The 15,358-nt window shown below is 61.9% G+C and overlaps 10 protein-coding genes across 10 annotated transcripts; 5 read left to right on the top strand and 5 right to left on the bottom strand.

The window, feature by feature from the left end:
• Nucleotides 1-184: 184 nt before the first annotated feature.
• On the top strand, nucleotides 185-1,584 carry SDRG_01132 (hypothetical protein). Its single transcript, XM_008606646.1, has one exon. The coding sequence runs from the start codon at nucleotides 237-239 to the stop codon at nucleotides 1,527-1,529; it is 1,293 nt and encodes a 430-aa protein (XP_008604868.1). The 5' UTR covers nucleotides 185-236; the 3' UTR covers nucleotides 1,530-1,584.
• Nucleotides 1,543-2,362, bottom strand: SDRG_01131 (hypothetical protein). Its single transcript, XM_008606645.1, has one exon. The coding sequence runs from the start codon at nucleotides 2,319-2,321 to the stop codon at nucleotides 1,638-1,640; it is 684 nt and encodes a 227-aa protein (XP_008604867.1). The 5' UTR covers nucleotides 2,322-2,362; the 3' UTR covers nucleotides 1,543-1,637.
• A 409-nt stretch (nucleotides 2,363-2,771) lies between these two features.
• SDRG_01130 (hypothetical protein) lies at nucleotides 2,772-3,276 on the bottom strand. The gene has a single exon (XM_008606644.1). It carries the CDS (start codon nucleotides 3,248-3,250, stop codon nucleotides 2,813-2,815), a length of 438 nt encoding a protein of 145 aa, XP_008604866.1. The 5' UTR covers nucleotides 3,251-3,276; the 3' UTR covers nucleotides 2,772-2,812.
• A 212-nt stretch (nucleotides 3,277-3,488) lies between these two features.
• On the bottom strand, nucleotides 3,489-5,277 carry SDRG_01129 (AGC/RSK protein kinase). The gene is made up of 3 exons (XM_008606643.1): nucleotides 4,997-5,277; nucleotides 3,825-4,950; nucleotides 3,489-3,777 (listed from the first exon to the last, which is right to left on the bottom strand). The coding sequence occupies exons 1-3, from the start codon at nucleotides 5,268-5,270 to the stop codon at nucleotides 3,531-3,533; spliced, it is 1,647 nt and encodes a 548-aa protein (XP_008604865.1). The 5' UTR covers nucleotides 5,271-5,277; the 3' UTR covers nucleotides 3,489-3,530.
• A 1,204-nt stretch (nucleotides 5,278-6,481) lies between these two features.
• SDRG_01128 (hypothetical protein) lies at nucleotides 6,482-7,874 on the top strand. The gene is made up of 2 exons (XM_008606642.1): nucleotides 6,482-7,010; nucleotides 7,065-7,874. The coding sequence occupies exons 1-2, from the start codon at nucleotides 6,507-6,509 to the stop codon at nucleotides 7,833-7,835; spliced, it is 1,275 nt and encodes a 424-aa protein (XP_008604864.1). The 5' UTR covers nucleotides 6,482-6,506; the 3' UTR covers nucleotides 7,836-7,874.
• SDRG_01127 (hypothetical protein) lies at nucleotides 7,789-8,615 on the bottom strand. The gene has a single exon (XM_008606641.1). The coding sequence runs from the start codon at nucleotides 8,583-8,585 to the stop codon at nucleotides 7,890-7,892; it is 696 nt and encodes a 231-aa protein (XP_008604863.1). The 5' UTR covers nucleotides 8,586-8,615; the 3' UTR covers nucleotides 7,789-7,889.
• A 76-nt stretch (nucleotides 8,616-8,691) lies between these two features.
• On the bottom strand, nucleotides 8,692-10,301 carry SDRG_01126 (hypothetical protein). Its single transcript, XM_008606640.1, has 3 exons — nucleotides 9,554-10,301; nucleotides 8,978-9,505; nucleotides 8,692-8,936 (listed from the first exon to the last, which is right to left on the bottom strand). The coding sequence occupies exons 1-3, from the start codon at nucleotides 9,932-9,934 to the stop codon at nucleotides 8,754-8,756; spliced, it is 1,092 nt and encodes a 363-aa protein (XP_008604862.1). The 5' UTR covers nucleotides 9,935-10,301; the 3' UTR covers nucleotides 8,692-8,753.
• Nucleotides 10,302-10,373: 72 nt separating this feature from the next.
• SDRG_01125 (hypothetical protein) lies at nucleotides 10,374-11,338 on the top strand. Its single transcript, XM_008606639.1, has one exon. The coding sequence runs from the start codon at nucleotides 10,417-10,419 to the stop codon at nucleotides 11,062-11,064; it is 648 nt and encodes a 215-aa protein (XP_008604861.1). The 5' UTR covers nucleotides 10,374-10,416; the 3' UTR covers nucleotides 11,065-11,338.
• Nucleotides 11,339-11,604: 266 nt separating this feature from the next.
• On the top strand, nucleotides 11,605-14,024 carry SDRG_01124 (hypothetical protein). The gene is made up of 4 exons (XM_008606638.1): nucleotides 11,605-12,011; nucleotides 12,058-12,957; nucleotides 13,003-13,677; nucleotides 13,729-14,024. Exons 1-4 carry the CDS (start codon nucleotides 11,775-11,777, stop codon nucleotides 13,966-13,968), a joined length of 2,052 nt encoding a protein of 683 aa, XP_008604860.1. The 5' UTR covers nucleotides 11,605-11,774; the 3' UTR covers nucleotides 13,969-14,024.
• A 338-nt stretch (nucleotides 14,025-14,362) lies between these two features.
• Nucleotides 14,363-15,234, top strand: SDRG_01123 (hypothetical protein; the record flags this gene model as incomplete). Its single annotated transcript, XM_008606637.1, has 3 exons — nucleotides 14,363-15,080; nucleotides 15,128-15,161; nucleotides 15,211-15,234. Exons 1-3 carry the CDS (start codon nucleotides 14,383-14,385, stop codon nucleotides 15,232-15,234), a joined length of 756 nt encoding a protein of 251 aa, XP_008604859.1. The 5' UTR covers nucleotides 14,363-14,382.
• Nucleotides 15,235-15,358: the final 124 nt, after the last annotated feature.

Below are 15,358 nucleotides of genomic sequence, written 5' to 3'. Positions count from 1 at the left end.
GGCGACTTCAACGCCCAACGCATCTCGCCACCCACCGCGGTTTGTTTCTGGCAGGTTGGACTGTTTGTAATCGAAATATTTTTGGGTTGCTCGCCAACACCTTTCATTTGTATGGAGTCTCGCATTTAAAAGCTGGATAAAAACAGAAGTTTATAAAATTATATTAGAATTCAATAAATACGCACGCCGATGCGGGACCAGTGTGCTTTTCTGCCGACGCGACCGACCCGGCGACCATGATGGCGACGCAGCACCTGGCCGGCGGCAAGATGGACGCCCGGATCGAGGACCTCGCCCTCGAGATGCAGGCAACGCTCGCTCGCCTCGGCGCCTCCACCGAGCCATCGAACCAGGACGAAGAGGACGACGAGGCTCCGAGCGAGCTGGCTGTGAGCCTGCCCGAGCTGATCCATCGCATGCAGGCCATGGTCGAAGTCATGGAGCGTCAGACCGAAATGTACGATGTCATGAAGGTGCGCTTGAGCTACGTGCCGAATGACGCGGACAGTCGCGACTCTCGGTCGAGCCTCTGGCTCAACGACGCCGGCCGGGACAGCGTCTACACTGGCAATCGCGGTAGCCTCGTGGGGTACTTTGACAGCTCGCGTGGCTCCGAGTCGTTCCACAGCTCGCGCAGCTCTGAGTCGTTCCATAGTTCCCGCGGCTCCGAGCCGTACTATTCGCGCCACTCGGAAAAGCCGAGCCGCATGCCATTTGCGCCGTCAAGCTCCCTGTCGTCCCTCGACACGCCGGAAGAGGAGCCGCGCCAGTCGTTTTCCTACAGCGAAGCGTTCAAGCGGCCGGCCACGAGCGTCCTGACGCGGCAGCGCAAGACGTACCAAAAGCCGGCGCCGGTCACAGTCGAGAGCCTCCCGACGCAGGGCCGTCGCCGCCTCGACGTCGTCACGCCGGTCGCGCCACTGCTCACAGGCGCCAATTCCGAGTACTCGGTGCGCTGGGCGTCTGGCGACCTTGGCATCTCACTCAACAACTTTTCCTCCGACCGCCGCGGCTTGCAGATCTCGAGCCTCGAGCGCTGTGCGTCGGGCGTCGCCGCCGGCATTGGCAACGCACGCCTCGGTGACGTCCTCGTCTCGATCAACAAGGAGGTCGTCGAGCACCTTCCGTACGACCAGATCAAGGACGTTCTGAAGAAGACGCGCCGGCCAATGCAGCTCGGCTTCCGGTCGAACCCAAGTTCGGTGACGTCGCCGACGTCGGCCAAGCGGTACGCGAGCAGCCAAAAGACGTTTGAAGAAGAGGTTGGCACCCCGTCCGCGCTGACCACCTTCAAGGACGAGCCGTCGCTCTCGATGGCATCGACCGTCGACTCGGAGGTGGACGAGCTCGAAGACTGGCTGCGGCGGCAGGACGCCATGCACAGCGAGCTCGTCCTGCTCCTCACCGAGACGATCCAGCGATGCGAGTCGCTCAAGGAGGAGAATTTTGACCAGCTCCAGCTCATGATGCAGCGCTCGATGAAGCGGCGCAACTCGACGTTCCTTCGACGGGACTCGCGCGACTTCTAGGTGTACCATAGTAACAAGACGTAATTTTCGATTCGCCAGAGACCGCGCAGGAACAAGTCGTGTGTATTAAAGCATGGACATCGTTGGGCGCTCCCGACGCGACGCAACTTACCACGAGCTGCCCGTGCCCGACTTGGGGGCGACGAACGACGCATAGTCCCACTTGGTGTCGAGCGCGTACGGCTCCGAGATGGACGTGCCTTGCGCGTTGACGCGGCCGATCGTGATGCGGTTGAGCGTGCGGCAGTCGCGGTAGAGGCAGACGCGCATGCACTTTTCGAGGAGCGCGTGGGCCTCGGTCTCGGTCATGTCGGCGCGCCACTCGTTGCGCAGCAAGGGCGTGGCCAAGTGGTGGCCAAAGCCCGTCGCGAGGTAGTTGCCTGTGAATGCGTTGCCGATCATCGTGACCTGGCCAAGGAAGGCCTCGCCCTTCTCGACGCCCGCGACCAAGAAGGTGTTCCAGAGCGGGTCAAACTTGTTGCGGCGGTGGTACAGCACGCGCTGGAGGTAGTGGAAGATCTCGCCGGCCGTCAAGTCGCACTTGTCGTCTTTGTTGAAGTCGTTGACCGCCATCTCGTCGAGGTGATCGGCGAGGAACTGAAAGTCCGAGAGCTCGCCGCCCGCGCCCACCAAGGTCGTGTTGTGCACGTTGAGGATGCGCCGGGAGTCCGTGAAGCGCGCCAGCGAGCCGTAGCTGCCCAGCGTGTCGGCGGCCATGAGCACGCCTCCGTTGTACTTGACGGCGATGACCGACGTACCGGTCACGATCGGGGACTGCGTGCGCTGGGCCATATTGTCTCGCCGCTTGGGATTCTTTCGGGTTTTGGACCCCACGTGCCACCTGCATAATTAGCTAGATCTGGTATCCTGACAGCCAAAATATTAACTTTCACGGGGTATCCAACTCCACAGGATAGATTCTGGATACGCAATCCTCGATCCGCCATTGAGCTTTGGCCTCGGGAAGAAGTCTTTGCTGCATGCATGGAGTCGCGAGACGCTGCCCATGCTTGCGTCAAGCTCTAGATATGTACTGCGTCCGACAGGTGCGTCGGCCCTGCGTGATGATGTGGCGGAGGAGCCCAGTTGATCTAGCCATTGGCGCGCCGCCGCCTCCAAGCACGATCGGCTGCCGACGTGACAGCTACCGTGGCCGCAAGGCGAAGACGACGACGTAGCGCCATGTAGGATACCGTGTAGCAACGACGATGGCTGAGCTAGAGTGCGCCAAATGCGAGTGGATCGAGATCAGAGCAAATATTTACTACATGGTGTTGACTATCTTATTCGCTGCTCTTGCGCGTCTTCTTGGCCGGCCGGTCGTCTTCGCTGTCCGAGGACGACGACGAGTCGGAGTCGGAGCCACTGGAATCGCTCGACGACGATGACGACGAGTCGCTCGACGAGGAAGAGGACGACGAGGAGGACGAGACCGAGGCCTTGCGTCTAGCCTTCTTGGCCTTGACAGGCGCCTCGCGCTTCTTGTCCTTGGCATCGTGCGGCGACTGCAATGTGTCGGTGCTAAACGGCCGGCGCAGGCGCGGGTTCGCGAGCACTTGCGTGCGGCTCGGGCGCTGGAGGTAGACCGCCTGGCCTTGGCACTCGTAGGTCCAGTGGCCCTTCTTCAAGCACTTCTGGCACGTCGCGTTGACAGCGCCCGTGTCCTTGCCGCGGCTGCCGAGACCCGCGCGGCCGTACAGCATCCCTCGCTTCGCGTCCATGCTTTCTCGACGATCCTGGTCTCTGCAATTTGATACACTGCTGGACAACAACCTCTAGCAATTAATATTTGCACCTGGAACCCAACACAAGATCGCTCGCGGTCGTCGTGAGGACGTGGCCCAACGAGCTCGCGCCCTCGTACCTCTCAACAGCAACCGACAGTAGCTGCCCATCGTATCTACTTGCTGCAGAGTCTCGCCTATGGCCATGTTGCAGCCAGCCAAGGCGGTGCCATCGTATGCAAACCAAAACAATCCATTCACCAACGACGACGAACGTCTACAACGTGTCGCCGTACGCAAAGCCTCGGACATGCACGGGCAGACCGCTGCTGTCTTCGCCAACGCAGCGCTCGAGTGAGGCGAGCTCGAGGGGATCCGTGGCGGCGTGCATCGGCAAGGTCGAGATCATGAGCGGCGCCGGAAGCTCCTTCGCCACGAGCTTGTCCCAATCAATCGCGTCAAAGAACGGGTGAGCTCGCACCATCCGCCCTTGCAGGCGCGTCGTGACGTCGCGGTCGAGCAGCCTACGCGCAGCGCGTCAGACACCCTACATTCTTCATGTTGCACGTACTGGCGCAAGAAGGACGTGGCCGTCGCTGAGAGGTCGGTTGGGATCTCGATGGCGCCATGCAGCACGCGCTCGACGATGACCTTGGGGTTGCGCTCGCGGAAGAGGCGCTGGCCCGTCAAGAGTGCGTAGGCCACCGTGCCGAACGACCACCAGTCGGCGGCAGGACCGAACGGGCGGCCACCGGCAATCTCTGGCGCCATGTAGACCAGCGTCCCACACGTGCCTTGAAGCGGCGTGCCGTTGTACACCGCGGCCATGCCAAAGTCGGTGAGCGCAATGTGTCCGTCGTTGTCGAGGAGGACGTTCCCGGGCTTGAGGTCGAGGTGGAGGAAGCCTCTCTCGTGCATGTGCTCGACCGCGAGGTAGAGCTGCGCGAGGTAGAACCGCGCTTCGTCCTCGTCAAAGACGCCGTAGTGCAGCGCACTGTGCAGGTCGCCGCCGGCGTAGACAGGCAGAACCAGGAACGTCTTGGTCGTCGACTGGAACGCATACACAAGGGGGACGGTGTGCGGGTGCGCGAGCGTCGCAAAGAGATCCCGCTCCAGCGCGAGGTACTTGAGCATCTTCATGTGCTTGGTCTGGACCTTCATCGCATACCGCGTGCCGGCGTCCTCACCCGATATCTTCTCGACCAGCAATACGTCCCCGTGGCCGCCTTTTCCGAGCCGACCCAGTAGTCGAAAGTCGCTCAGTCCAACGACCCGCGAGCCGCGGCGAGGTGACGACGACGTCTTGAGATGGCTACGCGCGGCGTTGGCCTCGGAGACGGTCGCGGACACTGTCGGCTGCGTCGCACTGCGCGTCACCGGCTTTGGCGCGTCCGCACATCGCAACTCGCTGTCCTTGGTTGGCTTTGGCTCGTTGGGGTGCTTGGCCAGCGATCGACGTGGCGGCACCGAGTGCTCGGCCGCAATGCGCGTGCGCTCGCTCGTGCAGTTGAAGCACTGCCGCCCTTTTGCCTCTTTCACGGAGCAGCGATAGCAGACCGAGCGTCGGCAGCCAAAGCACTTGGACCAACAGAGGTGGAGCCGGTGGTGCCGGCAGCGCTCCATGACGTAGCACCACTCGGTCGAGATGGTGATCGTCCCGCGCCCGTTCTCAAGGGGCACTGCAACGCGGTCCATCTCTACGGCTAGCATGAGCTTTGTCGTGGAAGAAGGATGAAATGGTACCTTTACCGAGCACCGTCATCGGAAGGGCAGCCACTGCGTGCGTCGTGTACGGCTGGAGCTTGAAGCGCGAAGACACCTTCGTCTTGACGGTAAGCTCAAGGCACCCGCTTGGAGCGATGAACTGGAACGCTTGGTTCCACTCTGGAGCTGACTCGTGTGTCGTACGCGGGGACTTGCCGCCGCAGGTGACGCGCACGTAGCTCTTGTGCACGGGCGCGCGGCTTGTCAAGGCCACGCTGTGCACCGTGACGATGATCGAGTCGAAGCCTAGCATCTTTGAGTGGAATCGTAGATTGAGCTAAACCCGACTTCGCGTCCAGGAAGCATCAGACGACTGGGAAAAGCTGTGGGTGCTGGCTCTGGCTCACGTCGCGACCCTTCTGATTGGCTCCATCGTTCAGTTTTGGTGTCGACAGTGTTGCTGATTGGTGCGTTTCATTTTCACCAATGGCGAATCGATAACGTGGCAGCCGGAGGGGCCTTCGCTGCCGCCACTTGCTTGGCCGCAAGACGCTCCGTTGCTTGTTCCGTGTTCCGAGACTGGAAGTTGCCCTCCTCGTCGATACGGCGCGTCGACGATCGGGTCGCTGAGAACACACTGCCTATCTCCACCACGATGAGTCCTGGTCCGTCCAATGGCAGTGCAGCTGGTCGGATCCTCCGGTGACACCACCGCACTCGTCCAACTCTACGGTTGAATCTTCGATCGAATCGCGCTTCTTGGTGGTCCGAGCTACATTGGTGGCTACCACGAGTGCGGCGCGTCACGATCGTCATTCCAACGTGTCACGTTGAGGTCCCCCGAGACACGCATGTTCGAGTCCTGTGGACTGGCCATTGGGGACGGTGTGGACGCTGGAGACGTGCGTAAACGCATGGAAATCATCTTGTGCTGGTCGAAACACCACAGGACGGGAGTCTTGAGCCAAGGATAGACGACTGCATGGATTCAACTTTCCCTTTTATGGGGTAAACGTGCAGCAATGATCTCGACAGCAGTGCAAGCGGTGAAGTCGCGAGGCTGTTCTTCGTGTCGCCAGCCGCTCTCAGTACTTAGCCGTCGAGGACGTTTGCAAGTGACCCAAAAAGAAACCGCACTTGGTTGCGAAAGAACGCTTTGTAGCGGTCGACCACGGCGCTCAGAGGTGGATGGCTGGGATCATGGACCGTTGATGATCGGGACGAACCTGGTGAAAGAGCCAAGCGGGCCTAAAAGCTGGCTTTGGTCTAGAGAGCCGTTGAGCTAGCTTGTCTTGCGGCTAGCGTTTCGGTTGACGGTATCGACTACGGTAAATACGGCGGTGGAGACACGGATGCGGTCTGCTGCGTGGCGGGCGCAGGGGGCGGTGCCACGTCACGCAGTACTCTCGGGGAAAACGCACCTAGTAACAAGATTGGGTGCTCTAATGACTTTAAATATAGCTTGGTATTTGTATGTAAATGCATGAAATATAAAACAGCAAGCCCGGTGCAGGTTTTGACCAAATCTTGCCATTTCCACGCCCCTCAAATGTCGGAACTGGCGGCCATCTTGGCCCGGCGACGCGCCAAGGACGGGACTGGCGAGCCTGCGCTCGAGACGCCTGCTCCTGCTCCAGTGGCAGTGAGCCGGCCTTCTCCCCCGAAGCCATTTGTCATGCCCTCGCCCGAGAAGCCCGTCGATGCCCCCGCGGCGGACGCCGCACCGGTGGCTGCCCACGAGGACGAGCACCCTGCCCGCCGAACGTCGTCGCGCATTGCCCAGCTGCAAGGTAACCTGGGTGCGCTCAACATGAACGCGTTCCGCCCGATGCCCATGGCGCGGAAGAGCAATACGAGCAGCGCCCTCTCGACGGGCGAAGACTATGATTATGAAAGCACGATGAAGGTCGGCGTCGCGATGCCGGGCATGGCAGGCGTTCCCATGATTGGGCTTACCAAGCCTGGCATTGGTCTTCCTGGCATGATGAAGGTCCCATCCTCTGAGGAAGAAGCGGTGCCGGCCGACGAGCCTCAGCCGACCCCCGTGGCCCACGTACAACGCCATCGTCTCCACGTTGCAAAGATGTTTAAACTGCTTGTTGTATAGACAACGATGAGCCGCGCTGCTGGGCCCAAGCGCCGTGCCCCCACGAAGGCCAAGACAGAGCTGCCCATCACTTCACTGGATGCGGCGGCACCGCTTGTCGCCGAGGCGGCACCGACGGCTGCTGTCCCGATTATACCTTCAACAGTTGTCGCCTCTGAGCCGCAAGAAGCTGCGTCGCTGTTTGGTGCGCAGCCTCGCGATGCGCCCCAAGCCCCGGCGGAAGCTGCTCCGTCCTTGTTCAGCGCACCACCGGCCCGCCCGGGCTCGAGCAAGAGTCTCTTCAGCGACGAGATTGTGTCGTCGCCGTTGGCCGCCAAACCAACGCTGGCGGGCCCGCCGCGTATGAACACGGCGCTCTTTGGGTCGGCCTCCAAGGACAACTCGGACGACAGCGACTGGAGCGACGACGACGACGATGCCAAGGGTGGGCTCTTCGGCGCCCCACAACACAGCGCCACGTTGCACGCCGCACCCGTCGTCGCGCTGGCGCCCCATGCCACGCCGGCCCTCCAAGCCACGCCGGCCCTCCAAGCCACGCCGGCCCTCCAAGCCACACTGGTGAGCGCCCCGGCGGCCTCGCTGCATGCGGCACCGCAGGCCACGCTCTTTGGCCAGCCCATTGCAATTGCACCTTCCGCAACATCGCTCTTTGGCCAGCCACTCCCGGCGGCGCCTGCCAAGCCTCGCCCGAATCTGTTTGCGGCCTCCGACAGCGACGACGACAGCGACGACGGCGGCGGCCTCTTTGGCACCGGTCTCCCGAAAAAGTAAAATTGCAACCAACAACGAGCTGTTGCATGTTCCGAGAATGTTGGTGCTGGATGATTACCACGCCTGCGCCGGCGCGAGCGTCTTGGTGTTGATAAAGAGCGTCGTGCCCTGGACGCGGCCGTAGAAGTAGGCCTTCGTGCCACCGACGCCGACGCCGCCGCCGCCGACGCGGTCGATGGCCGCGACGATCGGACGGTATGCCGATGTCTTCGCGTGCAGAAACGTCTTGCGCGATCGGTCCTTGTTGTAGACAAGCATCGGGTGGTCGCCGGTGCCCATGGCTTTTTGGATCTTGTAGAGTTCGCCGAGGGCGCCGTGGGCCGCGCCGGCCGTGCTGTGGTTCATGCGGATCGTCGCTTGGTGCGGGTGCGACCCCATGTACATCACCGGTTCGTCGAGCGCCATGGGCATCCAGTCGTCCGACTCTGGTGCGGCTGCGGTCGCCGGCGCCGGTGTCGACTTGGACTCGCCGCCCACCGTCATGAGTGACACGGGCTCGTCGCTGCCGGCCTCGAGGTTGCCCATGAGCCCGAGCTTCTTGAGGTACTTCTTCACGCGCGCGAGTGGCACGTTCGCAAAGAGGCCGCCATGGGTCAGCACCTCGGCGTGCACCTGCTTGAGGCTGAACGCAGGGTGCGCGAACTTGATCGCTTGGACGAGCGCCGTGAGCTCTTCGGCCGAGACAACGTCTGCCATTGCAAAATGCGAAATGCAACCTGATTGGCCAAAATGATGGAAATTCGTTGCCATCGAGATGCGACGATGACCAAGAAGACAAGCAGAATGACGGTGGGCACTAGGTGCAAGAGCCAGCTAGGCGATCCGCTAGCGACCACGCCGCTGTTGCAAGACAGTCCCAGGTCGAGAGCCAACACAGCTCTTCTTCACACGATGTACAGTCTCTATTGGAACGTTCAACTACAAGGCTTGCAGCCGCTGCAACTCGTCGCAGTTGGGCGTCGCCATGGCAGCGGCCTTGCGCAGGGCCTCCTCCCGCGCCTCGACATCGTAGTGGCTGCGCGCCTTGGTAACGCGCCGCTTCTGCTTGAGGCGCTCGCCCTCGCAGCCTTCCCGCAGCCGCGTCACGTGCCACTGCTCCACCTGCGGTCTCCATGAGTACACCATCTGTGCACGCGTCCTACCATTTGCTCGACGCGCATGAGGTCGCGCCAGTCGTTCGTGTACTTTCGATCAAAGTCCTTGGCCACGTAGTACGGGATGCCGTTGACGACGTTGCGCATGCGCGTGTTGCGGAGCACCGAGTGCTCGTTCGTCGGCTGGAGGCTGAACGGCACGTTGCGCTCGGCCGGGAACGACAGCAGCGAGAGGCAGAAGACGAGGATGAGGGGCAGGAACTGCAGCAGCTGCTGCATTGGTGTCCGTGGCACCGCGTTGTGCTGGCTCGGGCGCTGGCGCTGCCGGGCGCGCTGCGGGTGGAGCCCGCCGCCGAAAAACATGTTGAAGATCTCTTCGGGACTGATGTCGTCCTGCTGGTACCGGTACGCGCGCGGCGCCTGGCCGCCGTTCTCGCTCGGCGCGTTGTCACCAAACCGGTCGTAGTCGGCGCGCTTCTGGTCGTCGCTGAGGACGGTAAAAGCCTTCCCGACCGCCTTGAACGCGTCCTCGGCGCCCGGCGCGCTGTTCTTGTCCGGATGCAGCTTCAGCGCGAGCTACAAGGACGTACATAAGCATACGATTTCATGCGACGCCGACCGGACCTTGCGGTACGCCTTCTTGATCTCGTTGTCATCTGCGGTCTTCTCGACGCCGAGGACGGCGTAATGGTTCTTGCACGCCTTGATCTGGCGCACAATCTTGACCTGCTCGTCCGTGAACGGTCGGCTGTCTTCTTGCTCGCTCGGGCGCGCAGCAGACGACGATGGCGCTGCCCGCGAAGTCGACGCAGCGGGCGCGGCTTGCGGCGCGGCCTGCCCTGCCATGGACTGCTCCGCCCGCGCCTTGAGGGCCTCCGCACCGGGCAGCGGGAAGAGGCGGATGGACTTGTCGAACCACTTGGCGGCCTGCGCAAAGCTGCCTGCGCGGAGGTGCTTCTTCCCGAGCTCCATGCACTTCTCGGCCTCGTCGCGGTTCATCTCCATCGTCGCGTCCTCGCCCCGCGACCAATTGCCGGAATGGAGAAGGATGACGTTTGCCGGTGCATTAATATTCGTCGATCGGTTCCTCACCGGAATTTAATTGCACTGGATACTGCACGCTGCAGCTAGACGCACCCAACTTTCCGTTGCACCGCCACGTGGTCGCGCTCGGCCTCTCGCAGCGTTCGGGATACACTGCGCCACCGAGTCTCGTCTTCAGAGCTCTCTGCCTGCACGTGTATCGAACCACAGAGGACGCTTGGGTCGTGTGCTCTATGTATCTGACCTCGGCTCCGGCTCGGGGCGTCGTGCAACCGTGGCGTCGGATCAGCAAACGTTGCGTGCATTTAGCGGCAGGTGTCTTTACCCCACTGCCTTTTTATGATGGTGGCGAATAAAATAGCGCAAATTTTAATGCTGTGTATTTTATTACAGTCTCGCGAGACTGGATTGCAGACCAAGATCCGATTCCAGAGGTCGTCGCGATGGCATGCTGGCCCGGGTACGCGCTCGGCGTCCGCGAGACGTGCTTCCGCCCGAGCTCGAGCTCCGACGCGGACGTGGATGCAGCGCTGGACGCAGCGGAAGCAAAGCTACAGCAGTATATGGAGGCGCTCGTTAGGCGAAAGGCGCCGGCGCCATGGGGCCTCGCCTGCAAGGAGGCAAGTGGCCACCCGGTGCGCAGCCAGCCAGCGTCGCCACTGCGCAGTGCGCAAGACGAACCCATCGAGGTGGAAGGCAATGGCGAAGAGGAAGTCCTCGCGTTGGAGCTCGATGATGACGACGAAGAGGACGACGAGGACATGGACATGGATGACGAGATCGCGCCGACGCCCGACCGACGCCACTTTGTCTTGGCCGACGACGACGCCCACGACACGTTCAACGCGAGCTTCGATGCGATTGGCACCACGAGCAGCGCCCAGCGCACGATCACGTTCTTTCCTTCGCCGATCGAGACGCGACGGACGACGCCACGCAGCGCAGCGCCGCACTTCAGCGATGCGAGCCCCGTCGTGCCTTATCCTCGAACGATCCCCGAGCCCATGTCCACGGACAGCCACATGTCGCTTCAGATGGACGACCCGGATGCGAGCCACATGTCGTTGGATTGGGACTCGAGCCTGCGCTAACGCCCCAGTAATTTGGTATTTATGATCCACTCGTTGCGTAATGGGCGGCGTGCGCAGAACGACCGCAGCATAGCCGTAGCCCGGCGCGTTCCGAGCGCGGTGCCCAAATCCGACACCTGGATGCAGCGGCGTCTCGTGGGCTGTCGTCGGCTCGTGCTCGCAATGGTTGAGGCGCCGCTTCAAGCACGGGCACAGTCGCCCAAAGAAGCGGAGTCGTCGGCGTGCGTCACGGCATCGTGTTTACGGTCGGCGCCGCCTCGCGTCGGCCCGCTTACGAAGAGACGACGACCGACGCCCGTTCGGGACGGGCGCTCGGGATCCAGCGCCGCCTGATATACCGTCGTCGATGACGAGTCGCTGCTTCCGACTACGATCCCGTCTTTTGCCCATGCGCCATCGTCCACAAGACCGTGCTCCTGCCATGTACACGACTGCAGATTCAATGGACTTGGTTGTTGGGTCCACCGAAGCATGTGTCAGTTGCTCGTCCGTAGCCTCCTCAAAGGGAAGCGACGCGTATGGCCAGCCACGGACGCAGCGACAAAGCGTGGACGCAGACAGGCGCTTCGACATGTCGAGTCGACGCGGACCAGGGGTTGACGCAGCGCGTGACTCACAGCGTGGGTGACGTGGGCCGCCAGCTGTCTGTCGACCAGGATATCCATCGATGCAGTTGATCATTTCCCAACGTTCCTCTTCGTTATCGCAGCATGGCGCAGCTCAAGAAAGCAACCTCGGTCGTCTTTGCGTCGCCCGATGCGTCCGAGGCCAAGCCCGGCCACGGCGCCACGTACCGCGTCGGCCCGTTCCCGATCTGCCCCGTCCAGACCATCATGCAGAACCTCCAGCAGACCGTGCGCAAGCACCCGAAAGGCAAGTTCATTGGCCACCGCCCGATTGACTGCCGCGGCAACGCGGGCCCGTACCTCTGGCTCAGCTACGAGCAGGTACAAGCGCGGTGCTCGAAGAGCGCTCAGAACTGAGGTGGTGTAGGCGTACACCCGCATCCAGCACTTGGCGGCCGGCCTCGAGAACCAAAAGATGCTGCAGCCGACGGCGGACGGCCACCGCATGCTGTGCATCTACATGAAGAACCGCCCGGAGTGGACGCTCGCACAGTACGCCACGTATTACGCCGGCGGCATGGTCACGCCGCTCTACGACTCGCTTGGCGCGTCCGCGACGTCGTTCATCCTCCAGCAGACGCACGCGTCGACGGTCATTTGCACGAGAGACGAGCTCAAGCACCTCTTGACGGCCAAGGAGGCCGTCTCGACGCTGCACCACGTGATCCTCTGCGACGTGCGCGTCACGACCGAGGAGGACTTTAACCTCGCGGCCAGCGTTGGGCTCCGGCTCTGGAGCATGACGGAGGTCGAGATGCTCGGCGAGCGCTACCCGATGGAGCCGTCGCCGGCCGCGGGCCACGACCTCGCGATCCTCATGTACACGAGCGGCACGACGGGCGAGCCGAAGGGCGTGCAGTTGACGCACCAGAACCTGCTCATTGCGGCGCTCGGCGTCGAGGAGCGGCTCAAGCAAGGCAAGGCCGTCGAGGTCTTTGAGAAGAAGCCGATCTACCTCTCGTACATGCCGCTGCCGCACGTGATGGAGCAGATCGCGCACCTCGTCGTCATTAGCCACCACGGCTGCATCGGGTTTTACCAGGGCAACACGCTCAAGCTGCCCGATGACCTCAAGAGCCTCCGCCCGACCATCTTTATGACGGTACCGCGCCTCCTCAACAAGATGTACGACAAGATCGTGGGCATGGCGTCGTCCGCGGGTGGGCTCAAGACGTGGGTCTTCCAGACCGCGCTCAACGCCAAGCTCCACAACCTCCAGAAGGGCAAGACCAACCACGCGCTCTTTGACAAATCTGTGTTTGACAAGGTACACTTTCAGATTCAGATTCATATTCAGATGGTATGGGTGTAGATCAAGGCCAAATTGGGGCTTGATCGGTGTGGGCTCGTGCTCACGGGCTCAGCGCCGCTCTCAGACGACGTGCTCTACTTCTTCCGCGTCCTCCTCAACTGCCCCGTCTTTGAGGGCTACGGCCAGAGCGAGTGCACCGGCGGGTCTTGCTGCACCGATATCAACGACCTGAGCGCCGGTACGGTCGGCGCGCCGCTTGTTTCGAACGAGATCAAGCTCGTGTCGGTGCCCGACATGGGCTACAATGTCACCGACAAGTTCCACGGCGACGACGAGGCGACGCGCATGCGCGTGAACGGCCGCGGCGAGATCTGCTACCGCGGGCCGATCGTCTTTACCGGCTACTTCAAGGCGCCCGAGAAGACGGCCGAGGTGCTCGACGAAGACGGCTGGCTTCACTCGGGCGACATTGGCGTCTGGACCATGGACGGCCGCCTCAAGATCGTCGACCGCAAGAAGAACATCTTCAAGCTCTCGCAGGGCGAGTACGTGGCCCCCGAGAAGATCGAGAACATCATCAAGGGCAGCGTGTACGTCGCCCAGCCGTTTGTGTATGGCGACTCGCTCCACTCGATGCTCGTCGGTATCATTGTGCCCGAGGAAGCCGAGCTCCGGCGTCTCGGCGACTCGTTTGGCGTCACCGGCAGCTTCCCCGAGCTCTGCAAGCACCCCAAGGTACACATTCTCGCGTCTCTCAGTGTTGAGCTCAGCGTTTTTGTATGGTAGATCATCGCAGCGGTCCAGACCGATATCATTGCGGTCGGCAAAAAGGGTCTCCTCAACGGGTTCGAGACCGTCCGTGCCATCTTGCTGCATCCGGAGCCGTTCACGGTCGAGAACGAGCTCATGACGCCGACGTTCAAGCTCAAGCGCAACGACGTCAAGAAGGCCTTCATGAAGGAGATCGACGCGCTCTACGAGAAGAGCGGCGACGTCGTCGCGGGCAAGAACGTCAAGCAGCACTAACCTAGTCGTCGTCGTCTGTCAGATTATTTCTGTAAATGTCTTGCTTCGATGCCCAACTTGTCCTCGACTTGCGTGACAACTGTAGCGTCAACGATGCGGCGAAGTAGGAGGCTTTCCCCAACGCATTTTTGTCTCAATTTGCTCACAAATGCAATCTGGAAAGCAATCTGGGAGGGTCACCAGCGGACACGCGCGCAGATCAGGATGACAACCCGTCAACAACCCGTGAACGAAGCGTACACGCGTCGCGCAGACAGCGAGTGGATCAGACGGCTGTACCAGATCGAAGCGCGACCAGGCGCGCGGCATTCACACCATTGGCCACGGGATGTGATGACGCGCTCGAGAGGCTTCTGAACTCGAAGATGACCCTTGCTATCCTTGAGTCAGTTCTTATTTGTGTAGCTTTTGAGGATGCTACCGGCGTTGGCCGTGTTTGGCGTCGTCGTCCTCGGTGTCATCTACCAGCAGTACTGCCTTCCAAAGGGCAAAGTCGCGCCACCACGTGTCTACTGCGCGCCGGACGACGCGACTGCGCGTCCTGGCCACGGCCCCATCTACCGCACCGGGTCGTTCCCGAGACCAGCGTACGGGACGCCGCTCGAGGCACTCGCAGCGTCCGTACGTCGGTACCCCACGAATCCTTTTCTCGGTCGCCGGAGTCCCAACGCCTCGTACGTCTGGGCGACGTACGAGCAGGTCTACGCGCGCATCGGCGACCTCGCGTCCGGCCTGCTGCAGGGCCAGCTCCTCGACGCCTCGGGCATCGCCTGCATCTACATGAAGAACCGGCCCGAGTGGGTCCTTGCGCAGTACGCGATCAGCTACTGCGGCGGCACTGTCTCGTGCCTCTACGACTCGCTTGGCGCGACGTCGACGGCGTTCATTCTGCAGCAGACGGCTGCGTCGGTAGTCTTTTGCACGACGGCCGAGCTCCCGCGGCTGGCGACGACTCTGACGCTCCGCCACATTGTGCTTTGCGACGTGGCCGTGGCGCCAGCAACAGAGATTCCCGGATGCAGGCTCTGGACGCTCGAAGAGATCGAAGCGCTGGGCCGCCCGCACCCGATGGCGCCGACGCCTCGCGCCGCCGACGACGTCTGCTTCCTCATGTCGCCACGATACTATCGACACTAGGCACTGATGGACAAGAGCGTAGGTACACGAGCGGCACGACGGGCGACCCAAAAGGTGTGCAGCTCACGGGTCGCAACATGCTGAGCTGCATGATGGGCATCGAAGATCGGCTCAAGCAGGGTCGGCTAGTGCCGCACTTCAACTGCGGCGCCGTACACCTCTCGTACCTCCCGCTGCCGCACATTCTCGAGCAGCTCATCCACTGCCTCGTCATCACGTACGGCGCGTCCATTGGGTTTGCGCAAGGCCCCAC

Source organism: Saprolegnia diclina (assembly GCF_000281045.1).
Source record: "Saprolegnia diclina VS20 unplaced genomic scaffold supercont1.3, whole genome shotgun sequence".
NCBI classification, from domain to species: domain Eukaryota; phylum Oomycota; class Saprolegniomycetes; order Saprolegniales; family Saprolegniaceae; genus Saprolegnia; species Saprolegnia diclina.
The sequence above is the reverse complement of the archived record's forward strand: the minus strand, read 5'-3'. Positions and strand labels throughout refer to the sequence as shown.